The 27706-nt window shown below is 45.8% G+C and overlaps 1 protein-coding gene across 1 annotated transcript in view; it reads left to right on the top strand.

The window, feature by feature from the left end:
* Lama1 (laminin subunit alpha 1) overlaps positions 1-27706 on the top strand; it is a 131642-nt gene that overhangs the window by 20804 nt on the left and 83132 nt on the right. The window contains exons 2-5 of the mRNA XM_076549823.1: positions 5258-5428; positions 5737-5849; positions 26017-26259; positions 27289-27468. Of these exons, the coding sequence (XP_076405938.1) occupies positions 5258-5428; positions 5737-5849; positions 26017-26259; positions 27289-27468 (707 nt within the window). The remainder of the gene's footprint in view (positions 1-5257; positions 5429-5736; positions 5850-26016; positions 26260-27288; positions 27469-27706) is intronic.

A 27706-nucleotide genomic window follows, 5' to 3' on the forward strand; every position in this document is an offset into this window, starting at 1 on the left:
GTGTAGCCCTGGCTGTCCCGGAACTCTGTGGACCAGGCTGGCTTCGCCTTTCTCTGCTGGGATTAAAGGCGTCTGTCACCACCACCTTGCTGGTGCTTTTATTTTGATGCTGGAGCTTTTACACATCATTATAACAGAGGCTTGGATTCTTAGCACACTTTTTTTTTTAAAAAAAAATCATATGCTGGCATATCTGTACTGTTTTCTTGAGGAAAACTAATTGGATTAGAATGAATTCTGCCCAGCTTATGAATAGCCTGCAGAACATGCTGGGGATGTGTTGTTATAAATGATTTCAATGTAAACCTTACCTCATCACTCCTTGAGACCCTCCTCACCCTGGCCACGGAGCAGGTGGTAGGCATTATTAAAATCCATTAAGATTGCTGTTATTGTTAATGATACATACTCTTATGTTATATGGTACCCACTCCTTCTGGTGTTCATTTTCTTGTAAATTAGCAAAGCCATTGGGTATGGGACAATCAGACTTCCTAACTGCCAGCAAGTGGACCCCCACTTGCTACTGAGCCATCCTGAGCAAAAGACCCGTGGTTCCCACAGACTGGCGAGACAGCCACGTATGTATGTCTTAGACACGTGTGCCAAGGATGGCTGCTGATGGTCCTGGCTCTTGAATGCACATAGCCCTCTGTCAGAAACAAATGCTTACAAACCTGGATGAAGTACTACGCCCTGGCCAGAGCGGGAGCACGCCCCCTAGTGGAGATGCCATTATTGCTGGCCCCAAACGCAAGCTTTTATGAATGACCCTGATTGGTCCAAAGCAAATGGCTGTGTTTTGTCAAATACAACGCTATGATAGGCCCAAGCTGCCCTTCAGGTGATATAAGCAGGCTGTTCAGGCTCATCAGGAAGCCAGCCCCCTTGGAGACAGTCTCTGGTGCTGCCATCCCTGATATTGCAACATCAGGACCAATAAAACTCTGGGATGATCTTTCCTTGAGTGTTGACAGTAGCGCAGGCTGGAATGGTATGACACAGAAAGAAATAGTATAAAAAGTGAGGACAGTAAGGAGGACTAGGGGCTTGATGGCTGAGAAAGCACAGAACCAAGGCCAGCAGCTTCATAACTGGAGATCCGCAGGTCCCTCACAGGCCAGCTGGCACCACACAGAGAAGCCTCTTGACTGCTCAAGAAGCAGGATGGAGGCCTCGGTGCAGCTGCTTGGCAGCTGAAATAACAGCAGAGCAGGAAGACGGAGGACCTACCAGTAGGAGCTGCACACAGGCCTGAATCTGCCCAGTGAAAGTCTTCAATGCCACATCTGCAAAGCGCCTGCTGGTTCTGCTCAGATAGAGTTAGCAGGAGATGCTTGAAAAATGCGTGATCCAAACTGCACCTTGCACTTCATTTCTGAAGCTCTTTAGGAGCTCAAGGCAAGTGCCCTGGCTGCACTTTGCTCCTATATTCTGTGTCAATGGAGATAAGTATCCAGAGTCCTGGCAGCCATCCTAATGGAAAGAGCAGCTGGATATAATAGTTCAAGACTGGTCACTGGTGCTGGAGAGATGGCCTAGTGATTCAGAGAGCATTCTCTCTTGGATAGGACCTACAGTGGGTTCCCAGCACCCATGACAAAGAGCTCACCACAGCCTGTAGCTCCAGCTCCTGGGGATCAGAGTCTCTCTTCTGACCTCTGTAGGCACTGCACTCCGATCATGTGGGCGCGCACGCGTACACACACACACACACACACACACACACACACACACACTTAAAAAAGAAAGAGTGGTCAGGATATGAAGAAGATAAGAAAGTAAGACGAGAGAGAGAGAGAGAGAGAGAGACAGACAGACAGACAGACAGACAGACAGACAGACAACCAGCCAGCTCTAAGGAGCCAGATAAGAAAATGCTCAGGTCACCAGAAGAATTTTCAAGTCTTCAGAGCCAGAGGTCTTGGGCCTCAGTGTGATCTTTATCATGCTGGCCACCGTCTCCAGTGTGAGTCTGTCACATTCATGTTCCAGGAGTACTGTGAAGCCAGGAACTAACTTTCTCATCTCTGGGTTCTACAGCGAATTCATAGACGCATCCTGGGTAAACAAGAAATGAACTAAGAAATTTGTGGTAAATGAAGGTTAAATGTGTTTCATTACTTACCAAAACCCCACAAACCTTAACTGAGGAACTTGGATTCTTACTTGTCTTAGATTTTTCTGAGATTTGAATTGGTGACTTTGACTGTTTCGGGAAAGTCTTCTTTGTTTCCTAAAAAGAAAAGCACTCATGACACTAGAAGCCATTTGATTATTCAACCATGTGAAGCATTCCTAATCTTTGTTTAGGTCTAGGAAAAAGTCATCTGGATACGTTGACTCAGTTCCTTCCAGTGGGAATTGCAGACCCTTTTCTCTGCTGACCATCACATTGATTTTTATTATATATTAGATAAATATAACATGGGTTGGAACTCAAAAACCTTTTCTCCTCAAGAAATATATATATACACTTACACACACACACTTCCCTCAAGGATTCACTCTGAATTATTTGGAAAGAATCAGGGAAGAGAGTGCTGGAGTGAGCTCAATTAACATTTGAAGATACTTTAAGATGAGAAAATTACTGTAGAGAGAGAAACTCAAAGGCTTCTAATAATGAATTATTAAACTAGCCAGAAGTGTCAGGGACGAAGCTATGATAACTGTGCATTATTATTATTTTTTTGTCCATAGGTTGGTGGCAGTTGATTTTTAACCTAATCATAGTCAGGGAACTTTCCAGTACAGTAACCTGGCCCTGAAGGACATTTTATGAGGCCATGTGTGCTCAGTCTGTGGAGAAAGGGGCCGAAAGCGGGAGTAGCCAGCAAATGAGGAGGCATTTATTTCATGCTCTGTGGAGTTCAGTGTAACCAAGTCTTTAGGTGCTGATTAAATGCATGGGCAGGTGGATTATTCTGCAGTGTGTTCAAAGTGGGGAAAAAAGAGGTCTCAGTTACTTCTGCAATAGCAATAACTGGGGGAAAAGAGGCCCCAACAAAAGCATGGGGTCGAATATGTGTGTGGCTCGCACGTGCCAGGCTGCAACTTTGGCTGTTTCTATGCAGAACAATCTGGTCTTCTCAGTCAGAAGGTGTGAGTGGATTTCCTGTCCCTCCCTCTACCTGCCTGATGCTCACGTGACCATGTGAAGTTTCTCTGCAGATATGAAAATGAAAAAGAAAGGGGAAAAAAAACCAAACAATTTTTTATCCAAATTGTTCCATCTAGTCCCTAACTCTGGCTTTCTTCTGCCTTCTACCATGTGATCCGACACAACAGGGAATGAGAATTACTGTGTACAGTAGAAATAAAACATGCGTACGTGATGCACAATTTTCAGCCGCCCACAGGCTTGAGTGCAGCCCTTCCATTGTAGTAGTAGAACCGCCAGATAATTCTCATCTATTTATGTAAAAAGACTCGGAATGACTGGGTTTTTAAAAATACATTTTTTAATTAATTCTCTGAGAATGTCATGCAATGCATTTTGAGCATATTCACCAGCCTCTCAACCCTCCTACCTGACGTTGAGAGTCCTACTTTCCCTACCAAGTCTAGTGTGTGTGGCCCAGCTAGTCTTGGAATTGAAGCCTGCTCAGGTGTGTGGCCAGCCTAGCTACCAGGGGTCCCATCATTACAACAGCAACAACAACTGTCTCTCTTCCAGCTGGTGCAGAGTAATTGTCATTGACGACACAGCGACTCTTTCCAGAGAACCATTGTGTCTTATGATTTAAAATCCTAAATATTTACAATAAAGCACAATTGAATATACTGGGGGGGGGTACTCAAAGACCAAGGAAATTAAAGATGAAAATTCCTTCTATAGAATTAAAACAATTTTGTGTTATTAAAAAGTGTGCATGAATGTGCATGTGTGTGAAGGGCTTCGGATGTAGTAGACCAGTGTTCTACCACTGAGCCACATTCCCAGACCTGACTCTGTTATTTACAAAGGTCACACCATAGCCTGTGGTCCTTGAAGATCAAAATCTAGTGAGTCACGATCTGCAGGAGGCTAAGCTCCTCTCAGAACTGTTTACAAGTTTGCCCCTCCTACCTAGCACGCACATTGTAATTTCTGGATCTTTATAGAATCTTTGCCGCCATCGCCCTCCTTTATCAAGATAAAGTTAAATCTCAGAAGATCCCTAATGGGGATCCTAGTCTCTGAGTTGTGCAAAAACTGCTACCAAGTACTTTGAACCTGCCCTGAGCCCAGCTGCTTGGAGATAAAAATCAGCAGAGATAAAGAGACTGGACAGAGCAGAGATTATCTGTGCCAGAGAGTTGTAAAATTGGGACCTGTGCGTTACGAAGTTTTATTCACCCAGGAGAACAGGCCATCATGAGGGAGAAAAGAAAGGACAAAGAAGATTGTATATAATTACAGGGAAGACCCTGAATTCCTACCAGAGACAGACGGCAGGCCACCTTCTATGAGGAAGGTGGCCAAGTTTCTCTGGGCAATGTGTGAATTTATAACTTGTCTTTAAACATGCTCTTTCAACATTTTTTTTTTTTTTTGATTTTTCGAGGCAGGGTTTCTCTGTGTAGTTTTGCGCCTTTTCTGGGACTCACTTGGTAGCCCAGGCTGGCCTCGAACTTACAGAGATCCGCCTGCCTCTGCCTCCCGAGTGCTGGGATTAAAGGCGTGCGCCACCACCGCCCGGCTTTCTTTCAACATTTTATTAGGAAAATTGCAAACAGAAAACTAGCATTGTGCATTGAGAACTTGGACTGCTGTTCATTCCCTTCTTCGCTCACTACTTCTCCAAGTGTCCATCTCTATGTCAATCCAGACTAGCATCTTATGTGTTTCAAAACGAATTGAAGGCAGAGGAACACCCCACTCCTAAACATGGAGGTTACCCATTAATAATTGTTACTTCAGATAAAATATACCTATGGTAAGATGCCCAAATCTTAGTGTATTCATCCTATGTTTCTTTTTCCATAATCATATATGCCTAAGAATCCCAAACTTTGATAAAAACATAGAACTTATTTACTCCAGAAAATTCCTTCCTGTCTTCCAGCTAGTGTTCTGGGTTTTTCCTCACAGAGGAGGCCTATTTGTCTCAGAGTTCCACATCAGCGAGACTTGAAAGCCTTTGGTGTACCCAGTCTTGGTGGAAGGTTCTTTCATTCAGCACGTGGATTTACAACCCTTTGTGGGTTTGCCCGTAAAGTGGGTTGGGCAGCGTGGCTTGGCTGATTTGGCTTTTGAACTTTGTCCTTTCAGGCTTGTTCCCTGCCATTCTCAACCTGGCCACCAATGCCCACATCAGCACCAATGCGACCTGTGGTGAGAAGGGGCCTGAGATGTTCTGCAAACTCGTGGAGCACGTGCCGGGCCGACCTGTTCGACATGCCCAGTGCCGGGTCTGTGATGGTAACAGTACGAATCCCAGAGGCAAGTACAGCTTTTTCTATTTGTAGAAAAGCACCCAGGGAGATACTTTATGCAACTTATTTTTGTGGGTCCTGGGATTGGACCCAGGGCTTTGCACAAGCTTAGCATGTGTTCCGTCTCTGAGCTCCACTATGGGCCCACCCGTGGGAACTTACACTTTTTGAAGTAGCGAAGACTTTCCACTGAAAAGCCTCAAAAGCTGCTCACCTTGGCCACTAGCTCTGCCTTTGTGCTCAGTTTGGCAGTTCAAGACTGAAAATCCAGAGCTGAAAATGACATATGTTCTTGTTTCTGTGTTTTTTTAACAGAACGCCACCCAATATCACACGCGATCGATGGCACCAATAATTGGTGGCAGAGCCCCAGTATTCAGAACGGGAGAGAGTATCACTGGGTCACCATCACCCTGGACTTGCGGCAGGTAGGTGGGGTGGGGCCAGGCCTGTTGGAGGGGCTCTGTAGCCGTCTGGTGTCTGCCTCATTTCTTAACACATTTGTTCGCATCTCACTGTTTCTGCCAGGTGTGAGGTAGATGATACACAGTACTCCATGGCACCACTTCCTGGCCCATTTGGTCCTAGTCCAAGCCTGCAATGTGTGTGTGTGGGGTAGATCTATCTGGCTGGGTGAAGAGGCTCCTTGTGGTGTGGAAAGGGTCTGTGGGTGGGTGAGGGGCCGGCAAGGCAAGCCCTGACAGAAATCTAGGGGTTTACTCTGCAGGCAGGGGTGGCTAGACCAGACTGGAGCACTGATGTGGGACAGGGGCCAGATCTGATTGTCTGGGGAGGATCAGGCTGACTGGCTTGACCCTCAGAAGGACAGGCAGGACCGGGCTAGGTGGAGAGGTTGGATGTGGTGTCTGTGGTTAGTTCTTGGCTGCTCTGCATGGGTAACTCCTGCTGTTTCTTCCACTGGTATTTGGAAAGCTCTGCTGTTACGCTGTTAGAGCCACCATTTATAAAACCCGAAGGGACCCGATGTATGTAGGAGCTTCACTTTTAGGAAAAAGAAATGTGCCTTGATCTGGTGGCGCACAAGCAGAGTAGGACCGAAGTTTACATGGTGGTGCGCATGCCTGAATTCTGCTCACTGTCCGGTGGTGTAGACACACACCTTGGCATAAGCACCCTGACTGCCACTGGCCATCTTGGGTATGTTTAAACTGAAAATAAGTCATTCTGAGGGGGAACCCACATTTTCTTTAAGTCTTGAATTTTATAGTTATCGAAACGATTTTAGGTCCTACTTACTATATTGGAGTGCATTGCCTATGCTGACATCTCTCAGCAGAACAGAAGGCTTTCTGATTTGAAAAATACTGCATTAAAGATGAGAATTTCACATTAGAGAATTGAAAACCCACATCACAGCAAGAGACCATTTCACAGCCGTTAGGATAACTGTCATAAGAGAAATAGAAAGTCTCAAGGGTGGCCAGGGTGCAGAGGAGGAGGGACATCTGTGCATTCCTGACTGGCACGGAATGATGCAGCCACTGAGGAAAACAAAACAGTGGTTCCTTAGAATTGTAAATACAGAATCATAAGATTCTGTCTGGCTGTTCTCCTTCGAGGTGTAGAACCCAAAGAACAGAATGACTCAACTGACTCACAGAGCCAAAGGGTGGAAGCCACTCAGATGCTCCTCTGTTGATGACTGGGTAGACAAACTTCAGTACACACATGTTCTTCAGCCTGGAAAGCAAATGGAAACTTGACGCGTACTGTAACATGTGTGTATCTTGAAAACACCATGGGAAGCCACACACAAAGAAGAAATATTGTATGGTTTGGAGGTAGAAAGGAGAGTGCTGGTTGCAGGTGCTGAGATTGAAAAAAAAAAGGGGGGGAGTTAGTATTTGATGGACACATGGAATGATGATAAGGATGCTATTTAGATGGGCCATGAATCATGCCGCTGAATCATACAACTTACGTGGCTAAGATGGTAATTTTGATGTTACCTATATTTTTATCACAAGCAAACATTTTAACACTCTATGGAAGGCATGGTGCATCGCATCAGCCAGGAGAATGGAAACCATGTGAGTTGGGCATGGAGAGGGGCATAGTCAGTGTCAGGAATTGGTAGACCATGTCGGGAAACTGGAAAAGGGGGCAGAGAGTCTCTCAGACTGTGATGGCAACAGAGGAACCAAGGGAGGGTTGGAATTATTAGCATCTGGACCCTTGGAGCAAGGGACAGCATCCCTTCTCCTGACTTCATGGGCGAGTAGGAGGCTCCTCTGGGAACTACTAGATAGTTGCAACTGGAGTTGGGGACACCTGTAGGGGTGACACTAACAGGAAAAGCCGGGAGACAAGAACAGTCATAACCTCCCTCCTCAGGGTTCCAGCCTCAGCCCTGCAGCCTCCTGAAGAGATACCTGGTGGTTTGCAGAACTCTAGTCTCAGCCTCAAGAAACAGAATTCAGGGGAGACTTTTGGTCCTTTAGCAGATAGGTAGACACAGATATCCCAGCAGGTGATCGATTGCTGTGGTACCAGCACAGAGAAGCAGCTACAGACTCCCTGGCACAGCATTCTGCTATGGTGGTCAGCCCGATCCCAAATATGTTGGAAAGAAATGCAAACTGTGGAATCCCAGCTGAATCACAGACTGACTTCCAATACATCCTAGGACTTGGTGCCCTTGGATCTCAGCTGAGAGAATGCCTCGGGCAGGACTGAGGAACTTGGGAAACAGCTCTGTTTAACATGGGTATATTAACTTGCTATTGATTTTTGTTGGTGGGGTGTAGCAGAGAGGCATAGAGAGAGGCACCCCAAGGCAATCTTCTCACAGAGTAGCGTATGGTAGCATTATGAGTGGTGTAGCGTGCCCAACTACTTCCTCACAGCCAGTAGACCTCAGTTTGTTTCTTTCTCTATCCCTTGCCTCTGTGTATAGACACGTGCTGCTTCACAGGCATGTGTGTGTGCTCATGCACATGGACACCAGAGGTCAATGTCTAGTTTTTTTTTAAATGTTCTTCACTTCACCCTGTTGAGACAAAGTCACTCCCAGAACCTGGTACCCTCCAATTGGCTAGGCTAGCCAGCCAGTGAGCCATGGGATCCACCGTCTCTGCCCGCCTTGTACTGTGGTCACAGATGTGTACCACCGTGCCTGGCTCACTTGTGTGTGTGCTGCTGTGATCCAGATCCCAGCTCAGGTCCTCAGGCTTGTGTGGCAGGCACTTTCTAGACTGAGCCATCTCTCCCCTCACATCCCCACCCCATCACTATCTTTTTTTTCTCTGATCTTCAGACACCACCAGGGGAAATGTTAAACAAGACCTTAATGTGACCTAATTAGACTTAGCTAATAGGATTAACTAAAAAAAAATGCAATCATGCAGATTTTTAGAAAACAAACTTGTAAATCGATGGTAATTTTTTTCAGATTTGTAAAATGGAATGGGATCATTGTAAAATAGTCAGGAGGTTCGGGTTACTGTGAGGAGGGAGATGCTCACCATCCCTTGACTCTGAGAGAACCACTGATAATACTGCAAAACTGTGCCAGCTTTATTCTTTTTTTTTTTTTTTTTTGCTTTTTGTTTTTGCATGTAGCTCTATGCATTTAATAACACCCCCCCCCCCCGAGGTGTTAGCGTTTACTAGAACTTTCTGTGCCAGGCCTGCGCTGTGTACTCCTCTGCTCTGGGTTGTGTCATTGGAGTCTCATAATCATGCTCCAGTCCCTGTCAGTTACCGCCCCCATCACGGACGACTAAACTGAGAATAGAGTGTTCGCACAGCTAGCGCAAGGATGGGAGTCTGGCCGTTCATGAGCCTGGGCTATCACATGGCATTCTCAGATCCCACTCTTCCTTCAGCTGAGAGTCTCCGATGTAAACAGTCCTGTCCCAGTGTTTTATTTTACATCTTGACTCGAACGTTTCCCAATATGACTGCAACTCACTTATTAACGCTTTCAAAAGCTGTGTTCATGGTCTTCTGTAAGGGCTACCCATCCTTAGCATAATAGTTCCCAGGCCTGGGCCTTGGGTTGTTTCTGTTATGGATAATAACTTGAGCTTCCAATTAAAGAGTCCAGTCTCACCCCCTGCTACAGAAATAATGCAGTGAATAGAAACCATATTTTGAGGTTTAAATTACAAGTTCCTGGTGTGTTCTGAGGATCACTTTAAAAGGAATGTTTACTGACAAATATACAGAGACGTATAGGTGTCAGTTGGCGATGGATCGGCCTTTTCCTTCCTCAGCTCTCTTCTTCCATCTGTTGTCCTAACGGTCCTGCAATGCAGAGATGCTCTCCATTTTAGGAAGGAAAATGTCAGGTCACTGGCTTGCCCAGGGGCCTGTAGCTCCCCATGCCCCCAAACCTTAGTTCCTTCCACACTCTCCATGCTCCCTCCCCTGGTCCCAGTCACCGCTGCCTTTCAAGTTAAAACGTTAAGGAAAGTGTGGCTGTCAAGGGGTCCTTACAGGTTTGTTTATATCTGACTGTGAGGTGCTGAGATTCTAGCCTCTGTCTGCTTCTTCTGTCGGGCTTCACTGAAGCCCGGTCCCCATCCCTGCCCGTCCTCGGTGGTCAACACTTTTTCCACAGCTTTGACAGTGCTGGTAGAGTTGGGTGCTCTTTATCCCAGAGTGTGGGACAAAGGAAAAAACAAATCGAGTTGGTGTTTTGTGTTTCCTTTAACAGAATTTTTAAAGCCTGCTCAAATGTTTTTACCAGGAGGGTCTGATTTGTGGGTTAAAAAAAAAAAAAGACTCCCTTTTAAGATAAAATCTGTTTTGTGAGAAAGGAAATGTTCCCTATGGCACCATTGGAGGGGCTGCCTTCTGGAGCTGCTTCTTTTTGTGTGTGTAGGTTGAATTAGGAAGTGGCGTTTCGTTGTGGGAACAGGATCACAGAGGAGCCTTTGTTGTGTGTGAGCCCTGAGACAAGAGTTGCTGGCTTGGGAGGGGGGGAATTGTAGAGCCTCATTAGTTTAGATGTCCATTGTGTTTTGTCCCTTCAAATCTCTGATAAAATTGACAAGAATTGGGTGGTGGATGCTATTGATACACACACACACACACACACACACACACACACACACACACAAAACCCATTTGATAAGGACACTGACAAGGTCGGGCAAGCTGCCTTCCTAAGACACCCGGAAAGATTTGTAGACCTTATGTATAAATTGTGACCTGATAACAAATGGGTCTTTTCTTGGTACATTAAAAAAAAAAAAAAAAAGTTCTACATTAAGAGGGAAACAGTTCTGCAGCCAGGCAGTTCCCCTTCTGCTAGTGTGGTCACAGAAGCGTGTGTCACCACACACTGCTGCTGTTAGGTCAGTGTGATGCGCTTCAGCGTCTGTGCTGACCTCCCCAGCTCAGATGTAAAGAGAAGAAATCCGTAGCTCTTCGTGGTGGTTTAGAAGTCACCCACACTGTCCCTGCGGCTCCCACAGGATCACTCTCCTGTAGTCTCCACAGTGTATCTTTTCGTCAGCTGTTGTCCTGACATCTCATCCGATTTTTCATCCACGGTGACCCAATGGTGTGTAAGAAATCAGAGTTGACAGCTACGGTGTGGCAGCCAGGGACGACCACCCTGTTGCTGGGGCGAGTTCGGCAAACACTGCTGTTCTTCTTCTTCTTGGGTTCTCCGCAGCCTTGGACATCTTGTCTGTCTCCGCTTTTCTGGCTGGGACCCGATTGGTATTCTGGGAAATGAAGGAGGGTGGTTTGGCAAGAGTCTCTCACAGTAGGCTTTTCCCATTCCCAACTGTGTGGCCTCAAAAATCAAAAGGGCTAAGCAAAAAGATAAATTGTAATTTCTGAAGAACTAGTTGAGACATATTTTACAGTGTGGAATCCATTCTAGCTCCCCCACCCCTTTTTGATACAGTGTTTCACTGTGTAGCTCTGCCTGGGTAGGATGGGACTTGATAAACAGACTAGGCTGGCCTTAAACTCATAGAGATCTGCCTGCCCCTGCCTCCCTGACGCTGGGATTAAAAGTGTAAACTAATAAACCCAGCTGCCAGGAGGTTTTTATGTTTCCAGTGGCTCATTTCTTTACCCAGAAATGCATCATTCTGATGTAGAAGCAATACAGGATATAACAGGAACTTGAACAAATATAACAAATTATAAAACAAGAGTTTTTAGAGGCCTGGGGAGATCGCTCAGCAGTTCCCCAGAAACCCATGTGAATTTCAGGTGGGCATGGCAACTTGCCTGTAATTCCAACCTGGTGAAACAGAGACTAGGGATTCCCAGAGTGAGCTGGTTAACACGAGTAGCCACATCAGTGAGCTCTGGGTTGGACTGAGAGACCTTGTTCTACCAAATAAGGTGGACGGGTGATTGAGGATGAGTCCTGACTTCAACCCCAGACCTCCACATTCACAGGCACTACGTAAACATCTATCCACACATATGCAAAAATATGCACACACACATGCACACATCCCACAAACGTGAAAGATGACGAAAAAGGAATTTTTTTTTCTAATCACCTGCAATTTTAACAACCAGAGTTTACCTTCTGCCCCACTTGTCATCTGTGGGCCCACTATACATATTTAGTAATTAAATATATCGTGGAGTTGCTATTCACTGGGTCCTGGAGTCTCAGGATTTGCTGATGCACAAGACAATTACCATATCCAAGCAAACCTCTCAGTGCAGAAAAAGCAAGTTCCTTATCAGTACTAACCAACATAGCAACGTCTCTTTGGTCATCAGTTTGGAGAAGACCTGGTCCCTCCAGAGGTTGTGCTCTAGTGTCGCAAGTGGATGGTCAGCACTCAGCTTCTGCTCCGAGGTGCTGCCGATGTATAGAGAATACACAGGAAGGGGCTCAGGGGAGGCATCTCACAGAAGGACTCACTGAAGGACGGAAGAGGAAATGGGGGAGGATGTGCAGGGGACAGAAGACCTGCAGAAAGAGAAAGTGAAGTTGAGAAAGTGTCGAGTCAAGATAGCACATTTGGTCCTAAAGGTTTTCTCCCAATTTTCTGCTTATACAGCTGTGCAAACTCTCTTGTTCTCCATGAGATATTGATGTCAGGACTGGACTCTCTCCTAGTATCAGGATACCAACCCCAAACCCAGGTCCTTTATGTTATAGGCATATTACATATGTATTAATCACATCCCTGTGCTTACTTGGAATCATCACTAGCTGACATGGAATATCTCACTCATCAGAGTGAATGCTGTGTAAGCATTTGCTATACTGTTTTGTTCAGGGCACCGGATAAGGAAGAACCTGCATGTGGTCAGTATAGATGCTGCCATCCAAGTCTGACAGTGGCACATGAGGGGGTGCTGTCACGTGATGTTCAGTAGTATGTGCTGGAGCCACTGCAGACCATGACATACATGGTAGGGGTTCCGGCAATAGACACAAATTATCAGCACTGCTGTGAGCTCACCAGAGGGCTGTGCCCAGATGAGGAGGGCTCACTGTCAATTGCAGATAGTCAGTCACACAGATCGTGAGTGTACGGTTGGATGGATTTAAGCCATGCACTAATCAGCTGTAGACCATTCTTGTCATCTCAGAGAACATGTTCCCCATGCCCTTCCCAGGCTGTTGCCTATCATTTTCATCCTCTCTCCAGCCAGAGAAACCACTGCTCTAACTTTTCAATGAGTCCACGCAATGATATATAACTTCCTACCAAAGCGATCATACCCCACATCTGGCTTCTTTCTCTGAGAGTCCTGCTGTGGTTTGCTCCTTTCTTTCCGATCAGTGTTTCACTTTATGAGTGCACTGACATTTGTTTATCCATTCCTTGGCAGGGTGGTTTTCAGCTTTTGTCCATTGTGTAAGAGCTTCTGTGAACATTCTTGTAAAAAGTCTTTTCTGGGTGTATGTCTTTGTTTTTTCAAGGAATGGAATTGACCAAAGATCTGAGTATGTTTAACTGTAGGACAAATTAATAAATCATAGCCCAGAAGGGGGCTGCAGCACAGAACACAGAATTGTAACTCTTCTCCCGGAAGTCCAGGTCTCTTACCATCCTAGTGCCCAGTACTTACAGACTGTCTCTCATCACATGGTCATTGTTGGCTGTGCCAAAACCGGGCAGTATTGGTTTTGTCTTTAGGGCCATCAGCTAAATTCCTATAACAGTGTTTAAAGACTGAACAATACTTTATTATATAGATACATAATGCTTTATTTCATGTGTTACTACAATTAGACACTTAAAATGTTGTTTCTTGTTTGAGTCCACTATAAATCATACTTTAATATTTCCATGGCTGTGGTGTTGATTCTTTTTCTCATTGTGGGGTCTTCAGGGACTTCAGGATTGGAACTCAGGGCCTTGTGCATGCTAGGCCAGTGCTCTACCACTGTGCTACATTCTGGCCCCTCAAATGCAATCTTCATTAGTTTGTTTGTTTTTTTTTCAAATATATTATTTGATTTATATGTCCATGGTGACTGAGAGTCTCACAACTCCTTAGCATCATGATTAAAAGGCCCCTGCCTCTCCCCTCCCCTTCTCTTCTTCCCCCTCCTTCCCTTTCCTTTTGAATTTCCGAGAATTAACTAATCAATAACGCACTTTTATCTTGTCATTATATTGGACATAGATCTAGGAGCACCGGGCTGAATACAGTGTTTGGTCTTTTTAATTATCTTCCCGTGTATTAATTATGTTTTGATCATTAATCTCCATCAGGGCTGTCAAATTGCTTTGTAACCTGGCAGTGATGTTTTGCAGTGTTCGAGGATCGGTGCCTGGATTTCCGGTTGTCTTTCTAACGATAGAGAACACAGCTGACTCCCGTGTCATCGTTTTGAGAGGTTATCAGATGAGAACTACAGCACTGGGGGGTGGGGTGGGGTGGGACATCAGACGCCTCATAGTCTCACCGTGCATCTGCATAAGTGCTTTCTCATCCTGAGGCTTGGAACCCGAAAATCACATTCATTGTATGCTGTGAATAATGCAGCGGGCTGTGGGATCTCCTCCTCAGGATTAAGGCTGTCTCATGAGAAGCATTAAATTGAGTTTTAGAATTCCCTAGGTTGAAGGAAATTTAAAGAACTCTAATCCCTAATAACGCACTATCTTTTGGTAGATAGAGTGAGCCAGGTGATGGAACTGTAAATCTTAGCTCTGATGAAATGATGATAATAGGGACAGACTCACTAGTGACTTGGCAGGCTGTTGATGGGAGTGCATTTCCTTAGTGCTGGGACCCCTTTGAAATCTGTACAGACAGAATGCCGTACAGCGATAATGCTGTCTGTCCAGGCATGGTACTCATACGTGAAAGTGTTTCCACCAGATTATAATGGACCTGAACTCCCACCCAGTGCTCCATATTCCTTATTGTACTCTTTCCTTTCTATGTCTGGTTATGTTTGGATTCATAAATGCTTCATGTCACTGTTCCCTGCACTGTTCAGCACAGGAGCATGTTGACAGAAGAAAAGTCCAGGATCGATCGGCTAAACCATAGGGACGAGTGTGTAGTGGGCAGCGCCATGCAGGGTCTGTAAGCACACTCTGGTCACAAAATCCCCTAGTGACACATTTCTCAGAGTGTGTCCCCAGTGCACATGACTGTACTTAGAGAAAGTACAGTCCCCCTCTAGCCTTCATCTCAGCCTTGCTAAGGTATGGAAATGATGCCTGGGGATCCCTAGGATCAAGTTTTAGAACTGCAAATAATTAGCTAGATGCCACAGCTGTACAAACCAAGACGTCCTGGGAAAGCCAGAGAGGCTGTAGGATCACTTTCCAGCTTTAACTGCCGACTGCAGCCTTCTTAGGATTGATAATTACTAGAGCATGTTCCTAATAGTTCCACTTTAAAAAAAAATTAATAGTCTCTTAAGGTGTTAGATTTATAGAAAAATTGAACAGAGTTATAAAGAATTTCCATAAAGCCTCAGCACCATAGTGCTTGGGTCACATTTGGATTTTTGTAATTGACCTTTTAAAAGTAAACTATAAAGTGACTGACCTAGTGTATTTTCAACCGGCCTGATGTTTCTCACCTGCAGTATTGAGGTAACCAGAACTGTCTGTCCTCAGATTTAACTTCTTCTGCTTTCTCCACTCTTCATTATCTCGGGATCATAGACACCTTTGTTCTTCCTCTGATGATGTGCAGAAAAGCAGCCCAGTGGCCATCGGGAACGGCTTCATTGGATCAGCAGGCTTTTAGGGGTCACCACAGCTCGGTTCTAACCTTTGATGGGTTCCCACGCTGCTTAGCTGTTGTTCAGGATACAGCACCCAGGAGTAAGCATTCTGTTGACCCACGGGGCTTTCTACACAGAACATCTGTGGGGCCACTGGGAGCCCCTAGCCGCTGTGGGTGCTGGGTTTGGCTCTTGTAAAGTGTCTTTACATGCTGGAGCCTACTAAGAACCTGATGGAAACAGTGTGACAGAAAGGGCACCATTTCAAGCATCCTCTGCACCATGCTTTTGACCTCCAGCTCGATGGTTTACTGAGGTCTCTAGACTTGGCCCCTGCCTGGAAATACCACATCCTGTTCATCTCCGTGCACGCTTCTCAGTCTTCAGTGGAAAACTGCATCTGATTCCTCACTCACTTGCATCTCCTTAATATATTTTTTTCTTTTTTTTTTTAACAAAAGTTTGTTTGTTCTTATAAATTATACAGAATATAAAGTTTACCACTTTAGACATTTCAAGTATAGAGTTCAGAGGCATGTAGTGTATGCCATTTGTCCAGTGCAGCCATCCCCTGGCCTCAGATCCTTTTTATTTTCCCCATTTATCCAACACCATCTCTACTTTTCTCTTCCAAATCTTGGCCATGGCAACAACTATTCTTTCTTTTTCTTTTAAAAAATTATTTTTATGTATTTGTATGTGTGTGTGAAGCAGACATATGCCCATGGAGGCCAGAGGTATGGGGATCCCCTGAGGCTGGAGTCATAGGTGGGTGCCAGCCAACTGATGTGCAAGCTGGGAGCTCAAAGCAGGTCCTCAACAAGAGCATCTCTCCCTCATCTCTCCAGCCCTGACGACAGTTCTTTCCATGAATCTGACTACTCCAGGCATCCTATAAGTAGAATAATGCTATTTTTGTAATTTTGTGTCTGGGTTATTTCTCCTAGTGTAATGACCTCTAGGATTGCCCATATTGCAGACTGTATCAACATTTCATTGCTTTTTAAGACCAGATAGCTTTCTATTGTATGTATTTCCCAAATTTTGCCTAATCAGTCATCCATGGATGGATATTTGGGTCGTTTCCAACCTCTGGCTATTATGAATAATGCAGCGATAAACACTGGTGAATAAATAACTTTTCAAATGCATCCACTCTCTTCTAGGCACATACCATTATTGGAAATGTTGAACCATATGGTAATTCTGTTGTTTGATTTTTTTTTTTATAAGGAACACGCACGATTTTTCATAGTGGCTCACTGTTTTATATTCCCACCAGGCTTCTTTTAACATAACCAAAATATTTCTTACATATTCTTCATATTTACATGTTGTTTTTGGTGAGCTTTAAATGTACTGATTTATCAGCTCAGTGTCCGACAACTTTCAGATGCACAGTGAAGTGAGATGTCTTGAGAACGAAAGAGGAGTCTTCACGTAGGCTTCGGATGAAGAATTCATATCCAGAGTGAGATCTTGCTTGCACAAAAAGGGACTCTCTGATCTCTCCCGTGCAAAAGCTCTTAATGATTCAGTCAGTGACCAAAGGAAGGAAAACCTCCCATTACGGCTCTTAGCAGTGGTAAATGGGTAACTTGCAGGGTAGTGTTTCATGGAGTTGGTTCAGGAGAGAGTTTCCCAGCTCTTCCAGGCAGAGCCCTCAGTAGGGTTTGTGAGGCGTAGTGAGGGGGTCCCTTTGCTCTCACGGCTTTCATGGTGTTTTCTTTTGAGGAGAGGTGTGGAGGAATATGAGGCCCTAAGCCTTTCGTGACTGCTGCGTCTGCTAGGCCAGCACCAAGTCAATGTGCAGACTGTGGGGGATGTGTGCAGAGCTTGAGTTTTCAACCTGGATTCCCGGTGCTGAGACTGGAGGGCAGAGTGGGAGCAAACCCCCTTCTCTTACAGGGAAGAGGGGCAGTCCAGAGGTGGGAAGCCTCCCCGCCCCGCCCTCTGGATTTTCTTTTCCATTCATATTTTGACTATTCAGGAAACTCTTTAGGACCTCTTGCGGGTGTCTCTGCCCTGCTCTTTTGATCTTTTCCAAAGTCTTTACCACCCTCTCTTATGGTCCCCATGTGTTAGAGTTCAATTCCATGATCTTCCATCACTGCTGGCCCTGTCCTGCCCTGGTTTATGATTCTCATGGGCTACCGTGACCTCTGAGTGGTCCACATCGCCTTTCCAGTCTCCCTCTGACTCTCTATGCCCAGGCCACCTCGCATGCTTGCAATGGCTATATTCCATGCTGTGGCCCTGGGAGCTGTTTCTGTCTGCACCCGGTCACTTTGACTCTCAGCCCTGCTGTCTAGACACCTGTTTTCTCTGTTCACACTCACTTTTGGAACTTCTCTGACCACCTCTGCAAACTAGCTCCAACTCCCCGGCTACATCCAAATACCCTCCCAGCCCCTCTCATCCTTCTCGTGACTCAGGCAGCCTCGTCTACAGACAGCAGACCCTTGCTGCCACTGCTGTGTTTGCAGTACCAGCTCCTGTCCTTCTGACACGGCAGATACACAATCAGTGTTTTTCAAATGAGGCAGAAGCATGGAGTGGTTCTGGTGTGCCCCCTCTCAATGCCCTGTGAGTCTTTGTAGGGTACCTTACTGCCCAGGTCTCCTCCTTCTTTCTCATGGAAAAGCAGTCCATTCCTCCTCTGGAAGAGAGGATGTGTGGCCCTGGAGCTCCGAGTGCCTTTCTTCTAAGGAATAGGCTATTATCTTCAGAACACTCAGTCCCAATCACAGGTAAAGCTTCAGAGGCACCCGTGTCCCTCCTCTGTGGGCTAGGAGGAAATATCACTTCCCAGAAAGCCTCCCCTGTAAGCCACAGCCTCCAACTTTGCTTTTTCCCCCTGAAACATTGAAGGGGATTGTAGCACGAATCTTAAAAGGTCTTATTAATAAAAACAAACCCAGAGCCAGGTACTGGGGTGAACGCTGAATGATCAGAGAAACAGAACAAGCCACAGCCACCTCACCTTGCCAATTCCTCAGCTGCTTCTGTTTCCTTAGACTGGAAGTCTCTGAATCCTCATCCTAATGGATCTCAGCTGAACTGCTGCTAAAAGCTAAAAGCTTAAAAAAGGCTCTAGTTCCTGGTCCTCATGCCTTATATACCTTTCTGCTTCCTGCCATCACTTCCTGGGATTAAAGGTGTGTGTCATCATGCCTGGCTGTTTCCAGTGTGGCTTTGAACTCAGAGAGATCCAGATGGATTTCTGTCTCCTGAATGCTAGGATTAAAGGCGTGTGCTACCACTGCCTAAGCCTATGTTTAATATAGTGGCTGTTCTGTTCTCTTACCAAAGTTTATTGGTATATCAATATAAGTATACCAACCACAGGGGATATTATATATTGTCACTCTGTTTTGACAGGAGCAAATTAGAAGCTTCATTACCGAAGAAAAACCTAGTCTCATTTCAAAGGTGAAGACTTCCGTAGGTGGAACCTGTGCGGGACGGGGGGGGGGGGGGGGTGGGGGGGGGGGGGGGGTGGGGTAGGAGGGCTGCTGTATTTATGGGTCGGAGACTGGCCTGTCGCTGCATGTCACAGCCATAGTGCCCATCCTATCTTAGGGAGACAAAAACAATAGGGAAGAGCTCCACAAAGAACATTTGGTGACAAGAAGGTTCCAGAACATGTAGTGGAATACGGAGAAATACACTTGAGACTAGGGATGAAGAACACTCTACTTTCCAGTTTTATCTTCTCCAGTAAAGTGGTTCAACGTTTTTTGTTTTGCAATAACATACACTATGGGTCACCCTCTGGTGGGACAGTGGGTCCAGGGGGCTGGGCAGCTCCCTGCTAGGCTCACTGGAATAGCCTTTCCCGCGGATGGGAAACAGGTCTGCCTCCAACAGACATCTTTAAAATTCCTTTCCCATCTTCAGATCACTGACGAAAGCTGACTCTTGTTGGGCTCCTATCTCTGAGCTCTCTTGCTGGCCACAGTCTAGCACGTTTACATATCTCAGCACGGATCAAAAGAGAATGTTCCTTGAGGCCCTGAGATGTTTCTAAGAGTTGTAGGGTAAGAAGCCTGCTTGGTCTGAGTTTATCGCCCCAGGCAGCCGCCCTTCCTCCACCCCCACCCCCCATAAAAAGAAAAGGCAGGCAGAAAGGAAGGGCGGGAGTCACTGGACTTTGACCCGTTTACCTCACGTGTTCGTATCAGGGCCAAAGTGAAAGGAAAAGAAATCCGAAATTCTCTCCTCGTTCTGAATTTTGTTCCTAACTGTATAGGCTGGTCTTCAGTGAGAGGACTGCAGTGTAAAGACCAACCCTACTTTACAGTAATTATTTCTGAGGGATTTTTCTGGAATCCACTTTGCCAGGGTGCCTCCCCAAGCAAGCATCTAAGTTCCCCAACCTGCTGTGTCATGCTTGGAGGCTTCTCCTCATGGCTTTGCCAGGTTCTGGGGTGATGGATGAGCCTTCTATGAAGCAACTGCTTCTCCTTTCTCAAGTAGGAAATGTGAATCCAAACAGTGCTTCGGAATTTCATCATCTGATAGTTAATTATCTGTAAGTTAAAGCGTACAGAGTGCAAGCTCGTTGCTTCCTCGAGGGATCAACCAAGTGATACGATTTATTAATACACTATTAACGTGGGTGCATTGGTCTGTGACAAGTTTGTGTCACCCTGCGTTTAGTCCCCGCCAGAGAGGTAGGTGGGTCCTTCCACGTGGAATTCCCAGAGAGGCTTACACTAGTCATCAGCCCCCCGTGGAGTCTGTGAGAACTCAATAGTACAGAGAACTGCCTTGGAGAATGAACCCCTGACCTTGCAGAATGAGGTCTGTGCTTCGCTGAGATTTACTCTGTTTAAGATGGAGGCTCACACCAAAATTCCTGTCTGGATTCTTCTGTGGAGAGGCGGCGTCTGATGTGGGCTGACAATATTTATGTGACATTGTTTATGTGTGACCCAGTGATCATTAACGAAGGCCAGTGAGTGGAAAGCTGCCATGAAGTGGATTTGGAAATGGCTGGATCAGCTGCTGTTTTGGCAGATCAGCAATGACTTAGACTCTGATGAAAAGGCTTGCATCAACAGTTTGTGTTCAGTCAACCTCATGTTGAGAGAAAAGACAGTTAGTTCAGTCTCCAGCATGTTAGAAAACTCGAAGCAGAAGTTTCGTGGATTTTATTTGGACAAAAGTTTAGGATTCTATATGTGAGCAGAATCTCTTTGTTTTTCTTCATTGTGTGTAAGATCTGCTTCTCAACCAAAATTGATGACTCAGGACTTTATTAGTCAGTTGAGGCTGCTGTAACAGGTACCACAGGGCAACTTGAAGGAGAGAAAATTGGTCACAGTTCTAAGGTCTAAGATCAAGGAGTCTTTGACGTGCAGGTGGCTGTCTTTACTCTGGGTCTTCATGTGATGTTCCCCCATGTATGTCTGTCCTACATTCTTTGTGTGTCACATGTGTATATGGTGTGTGTTCAAGTATGTGCATGTTTGCATGTGGAGGCCATAGGACAACCTCGGTTGTTATTATTCCAGCTCAGTTGTATTTAAAGTTTTTCGATTTATTTTGTGTGTGTGAGTAAATGTATTTAAGTACGTGTGTGCACAGTAGAGGCCAGAGGATGGCCTTAGGACTCCCTCCACCAGGAGCTGCCCACCTTGGGTTTGGGATATGGTATCTTTCATTTTCCTGGACTCATAGACTAGGCTGGGTTGCCTGGCCAGCAATCCACAGGTTTTCACCCATCTCCAACCTCTCCAGTGCCAGGATTGCAAGGACATGCCATGGTGCCCAGCTTTTAAAATATAGGACGTGAAGACAAGACTCAGTTCATCCATCATACTTGCAAGGCAGCACTCTGCTGACTGGCCTGTCTTCCCAGCCCACCTCACTGGGCTGGAATTCACCAAACTGGCTATGCTAGCTGGCTGTGGAGGCCTACAGCCCTGCCTTTCCCTACATCTGCCTCCTCAGAGCAGGGCTGGGATTACAAGGGCAGGCCCACCGTCTCATGCTGTTGGGTTTTTTGTTTGTTTTTCTAGTGTGAATTCTGGGGCTCAAACTCAGACCCCCATGCTGCACTTTGCTGCCTGGGCTCTTTCCCATGCCTCTCAATTCTTCTCGCAAGGACTTCAGTCAGCCACCTTTTACTTCCAAGGCCTTATCTCTAAACGCAGCGGTATTCCGTGGTAAAGGGTGAGAAGTTAGGGCTTTACACAGGAAATCTGGAGAGTGCGTACGTCAGCCCACGGCACGTCTTCAGTGGAGACAATTTATATTTAGAATCTTTACAGCATCCCTTTCCTCCTTATCAGAGTTGGAGCTCAATCCAGTTTCTTTTCTGGTTCCCATTTTGGAGAGCCTGAGACAAACGGAGGCAACAATGGCCAATAAAGAAAGTTGTATTTAGACCCTTCATAGCATCCTCTTCCTTTCTGTCAGGATCACGGCCTGCGTTCCTCTTTTAGTTTGCTTCCTGGCCTCTGATTTGAGGACCGTGAGGACGATTGAGAGATTGTGAGAACAATGACCTGCTTCCTGATGAAAGGCTTTTTATCAGCCTGTGGGTTACCCGTTCCTGCCTGCAGACCTAGGCTTTCCCACCATGTTTGTCCTTCTGTTTGACATGGTGCCCCACACACAGCTCAGCTGTCCCTATAAAATCTGGTAGAGAACTTAGTATCCTTAACTGCTACGAGCTGATGGGGAGAATTGGAAGAACTGGGTGGGTGCCCAGCAACAACCTCGAGTTCCTTTCATCCTTCCCACTTAACATCTAGAGACTGTCACGGCAGAGGGTTCTGATCACAGACTGCCTGGCTCACTTCCTAGGGTGCGGAACGTGGTCCTTGTGAGATTCTCAGGAAGGTTACAGACCCTTTCTGTGCCTCAGTTTGCTCACGGAAGTGCAGGAGACAACAGTTCTTATCCCCCTCAGGATGTAATTGCAAGCTTCTAAGAGCTCTTTCTAATAACTGGTAGTATTGCCACTGTAATTAACTTCGATACTCAAATGAATATTTATTAGTTGCCTTTGCATGCACTCCACCCTTCCCCCACCCGCCCCCACCCCTTCCCCTCCCCTGTGCCCATCCTAAGCTGTCATGATAGAAACTGCCGATGTCCTGGAGCAACAGCTGTTCTGCATACATCTGGAGATATGAAGCTGGTTTAGAGGTAGACGTAGGGTCCCCCTTGTTGCTGCTGTTATTACTATAAAAAGAGATCTCCGTGCTGGGGGTGCCATTTAGGAGTAAATGCTTGCTCCCTGAGGCCATATGAGTCCTAGCTGAGGACCTTGGAAGGAGAATGCCTGGATTCTTGTAGAAACTTGCAACAATGGTTTCTAAATATGTAAAGCAGGCACAGAACCAATCCTGGTATGTTCATGCAGGATTATAGGAGATGCTAGGCTAACCCTTCTAACAGGCTTGTTGGCTCTTCTCATTTTCAAGTGGGAAAGTGTGTGCAAATACATTTCATTCTGATGCCTCTGTTGCTATGCAGTGAGCTACCTGATCACCATTGCCTGGTACCTACGTTTACAAAGGTTTGTTTTGCACATGCTTATGGGAAGTGGTCATTGGCCCACATGCTCATTGGTTCTATTCCTGTGGTGGAAAAACAGCCACACAGCGGTGAGCCAATGGGAATGTGCTCCTCTGTCTTTGTGTCTCAAAACCCATTTTGAGATGCTGTGATTGCCTTATGGAGGGACACAACTCGTGAACCCAGAGAGCCCAAGTGTCAGGCACCTATGGCATTCACAGGCTCACCTCGGCAGGGGAACACTTTGTGTAGGTGGACAGTTGTTTGTACTAAGGAGAGAGGATTGTAGGCACGTAATTGGTATGTGATGGGTTAATTCTAAGGCGCTCGTGTGTTCTGAAATTAGGGAGTACTAGGTGGGGAAAAGCTAAAACAAACAGAAACCAGGAACTTCAGAGACAGTAACTTTATGCCCTGTGTTCATATATTCATACACAAACGTATGTATGCATACCTGCAAACATGCAAAAGCTTTTCTGTACACATTTACATATATGTGTTATGTATGCAAACATCCCCCACTATACTGACAGCAATGCTCCAAAGCCCCTCCACAAAACCCAAATCCACAGATGTTGATTTATCAGTTACTTTTCAGTGTTTCCACAAAGTGCCTGATGGAAACAACTTCTTGGGTCTACAGGTGTGCATGTGTACATGCACACAGACACACACACATACACTAAACACACACACTACACACACACACAGACACACATACAAAAAGATTTTGGATACTAGAAGTGATGTTTGAGAGGGGGGGTTGAATAGTTGATGAAGGGTCACATGACCATACAATCTGGCATCCTCTCACTAACCCTAGCATAGGATTTGACAGATTTTTGAATCAACATGAAAACAGGAGTTGTCGGAAAGCAAAACCCCATCTCAGACGAGTGAGTGAGTTGTGGCTGGAAATGCCTGGAGTGGTGCTGGGCCGTGGAGAGATGGTGCCTCATTTGTGCTGCATCTGGAGCTAGAGATAAAGAAAAAAAGAAAAAAAAAAAAGCCTGTTCAAATCTGACTTTCATCTGGCCACTTCCTGCATCCCACATCAGCCTTCCTCCCGTGCGCATCTTCCCTGGTTGATGGCATTGTTTTCTAACTAGTAGCTCGCACAGTTTTAGGGTCATAGCAGGGTGAATAGAGAGTGCACAGTTCATAATTCCTCACTCTTTCACCTGGAGTTCTTCAGTTATCATCCTGAATTAGTGTGGGGCGTTTGCACACCCAATGGTCCTATGTTCATCCACCACATCCACTGATGTTTTTATCAAGGGAGCCTGTAGTTTACTAAGTTGTGCGTGTTCTGCATGTTTTGACCAAAGTATAATGGCATGTGTCCACAGTGATGGACCACAGAGGGTCATTTCATATCTCTTCCTTCCCTGGGTCCCAGACGATCTCTGGTCTCTTCACTGCCTCCATAGTCTTACCTTTTCCAGAATAGCCTACAGCGAAAACCCTGCAGCAGGCTGCCTCTTCAGAGTGACTTCTTTCAGTTAGCGGTGTGCCTATAACTCCCCTTCCTGTCTTTTTTGCCACTGTATAATTTATGTGTCTCTCCACTGATTGGCATGCCATTTGGGTACACCATTTACTTATAGAAACACTTTTTATTGCGTCTGAGTTTGGACAGTTATTTTTTTTGTTTTTGTTTTGTTTTTTTGGGGGGGGTTGTTTTGTTTTGTTTTGGTTTGTTTTGTTTTGTTTTTTTTTTGATTTTTCGAGACAGGGTTTCTTTGTGTAGCTTTGCGCCTTTCCTGGAACTCACTTTGTAGACCAGGCTGGCCTCGAACTCACAGAGACCCACCTGCCTCTGCCTCCCGAGTACTGGGATTAAAGGCGTGTGCCACCACCGCCTGGCTGAGTTGGAGTTGTCTTTTCAAGTTTTCGTTTGGGTAATTATCAACAAGCACGGTTATTGGTTCACACAGAGGGTACTTATAATTTCATATGAAACTGTGGCACTGGCGTCTCATGTCTTCCTGTCGCTCCACATCTTGGCCAGCATTTGGTACTGTCTGTGCTTTGGATTTTAGCCATTCTAGTAGACTGTGATGAGCTATGTTTCTCACATTCAGTGTTCTCTCCAAATCACTACAAGAAACATATTTAACGTTATCAATAATGTAAAGTAACACTGCCGTTGTCAGATCCAAACAGGAAGACCCAGAAACAGTGGAGCAATCCCGTATTAGTACTAACACCGAGAGTGAGAAGAATTGAGCATGTGTGTTGTTTTTGTTGTTGTTTATTTTGAAAACAATACCACCGAGAGTACATGCTTCTCCTTGCCAGGTGTGAACAGTTGTACTCAAAAGCATAGAAAGAAGCAATCGTGTGATGATGCTCTCCAGGAACACTCTGGCCTTTGAGCATTTGCAAGTGCTGATTCTGTTTAATATTTTATACATTTCATGTGTACAGCATAATTATTTGTTGCACATGCATACCATGAAATAACCACAATATATCGGCAACTCCAGCATTATCATCTCAGTGTGTGTGTGTGTGTGTGTGTTGTGTGTGTGTGTGTGTGTGTGTGTGTGTGTGTGAGAGAGAGAGAGAGAGAGAGAGAGAGAGAGAGAGAGAGAGAGAGAGAGAGAGAGAGAGAAAGCGCGCAGGTCTCTCTGTTTAGTAAATTCCAACAGAGTCCGGGATTGTTACCATAGTAACACTGTTATACTTTGAACCTGCACATCTTGTCTGTCCTGCACAACTAAAATCTGTACCTAGCATCTGTCCCTTGTCCTTCTTCCAGCCCCTGGAAACTCCAGAGCTCTACACTGTGTCTGTGAGTTGGGCCATTTTGGGTTCACACACGAGCAAGTTCCTGTAGAGTTTGTTGTCTCGTGTTTGACTTATTAATTCCAGATTAAGATTTTCTAGTGTCTTTGTTTCAGGTCTTTCAAGTTGCATATATCATCATCAAAGCTGCCAATGCCCCTCGACCTGGAAACTGGATTTTGGAGCGATCCGTGGATGGTATCAAATTCAAACCCTGGCAGTACTATGCAGTCAGTGATACCGAGTGTTTGACACGCTACAAAATCACTCCAAGACGGGGACCTCCCACTTACAGGGCCGACAACGAAGTGATCTGCACCTCCTATTATTCTAAACTGGTGCCACTTGAGCATGGAGAGGTACTGTGTCCATTGCAGAAATGGCTTCTTGTCATCAGAGGCCCCGGCCTCAAATGGTACTGTGTTATCCCTCATGGAAGCCTATGTCAGACATTCAAAATCAATCACCCTTAATCTAAAGGTGTGCATGTGGCTACCTCCCTGTTTAAAGTAGCCTTGACAGTGCCTGTTTTATCTGGTTGATTTCTTCCCAGCATGCAATTCCCTCAGTTTTCATTCTGCTGTGTTTGAATAGCCCCAATAGTTCCCTACCCCCGACAGACTCTTTCCTTAAGATCAGGGCAAGAATATGTGTTGTATTAAAGAGAAGCCAGGCGAGGTGGCATAGAAGTGTAATTCTAGCTCTCCAGAGGCTGAGGCAGGAGGATCATGAGTTGGAGGGATACATAGCCAGACTTTGTCTTCAATACAGTAGATGAAAAGAAGAGGGCAGAGGTACTTCTGAAAGGTAGAGTTCCTCGTTCTCCCTCCTGTTCAGGGGTTTGGAGGATGGGGCTGCCCGTGACTTAGGTGCTCAGTCTACGCTTCCATCAACTCAGAGTGAAATAGAACCCGTCCGTTCTTCACTAGCACCTTGCTTGATGAGCGAACACTATAAAACTCCCACGTGCTCTCTGGCGGGAGCAGGGCATGACGCTGTAGAGTTGACTAAGACAGCAGCATCCTTACGGTTTGAGGCACATTTCCCTTACCCTCTCTAGCCTGTTCATGGCATTGGGCATTTGCTGTAGCATAATGGTAGGTCTTCAAAGACCCTCACGATGCAGGGGGAAGGGCATGGCTGAAAGAGTGACAGACATCTCTGAGGTAGTAGAGTGGGTAACCCACAAACTGAGACAAAATGAGGGTCACTGCTTATGAGTACCTAACGTATGTTAGATGGGGTGTTTTGTGTTTGTTTGTTTGTTTTGTTTTCCTATATAGAAACTAGCTTTTAGATTTACCTTTGTAAAGACTCTGATGCAGTTAACCAGCATGCCTCGTGTATGATATTGGGCAGAACTGACATGTGCTTTTGGCTGTGTCCAGATTCACACATCACTCATCAATGGCAGACCAAGCGCTGACGACCCCTCGCCCAAGTTGCTGGAATTCACCTCAGCACGGTACATACGGCTCCGTCTGCAGCGCATCAGAACACTCAATGCGGATCTCATGACCCTCAGCCATCGGGACCTCAGAGACCTTGACCCTATTGTCACCAGACGTGTGAGTATGGGGTGTGTCCCTCACCACTGGGAAGGGCTTGTTTCAGGGCATATTTTTTTCTTTGTTTCCTTTTGGTTGGCTTTTTGCCTTCCCAACCATCCTTGTTTTACTAATGACTGCCACCTGTCCTTTGTTGCAAAGCCTTGTAGGTGATGGCCCCAGCAGCCATTCCTCAGGCCTTCCTGCTCCCTCCTACCTGTCCCCATAGTGTGGTCACCTAGAGAATGTAATGGCCTTT

The sequence above is a fragment of the Peromyscus maniculatus genome, chromosome 13 (assembly GCF_049852395.1).
Source record: "Peromyscus maniculatus bairdii isolate BWxNUB_F1_BW_parent chromosome 13, HU_Pman_BW_mat_3.1, whole genome shotgun sequence".
NCBI classification, from domain to species: Eukaryota; Metazoa; Chordata; class Mammalia; order Rodentia; family Cricetidae; genus Peromyscus; species Peromyscus maniculatus.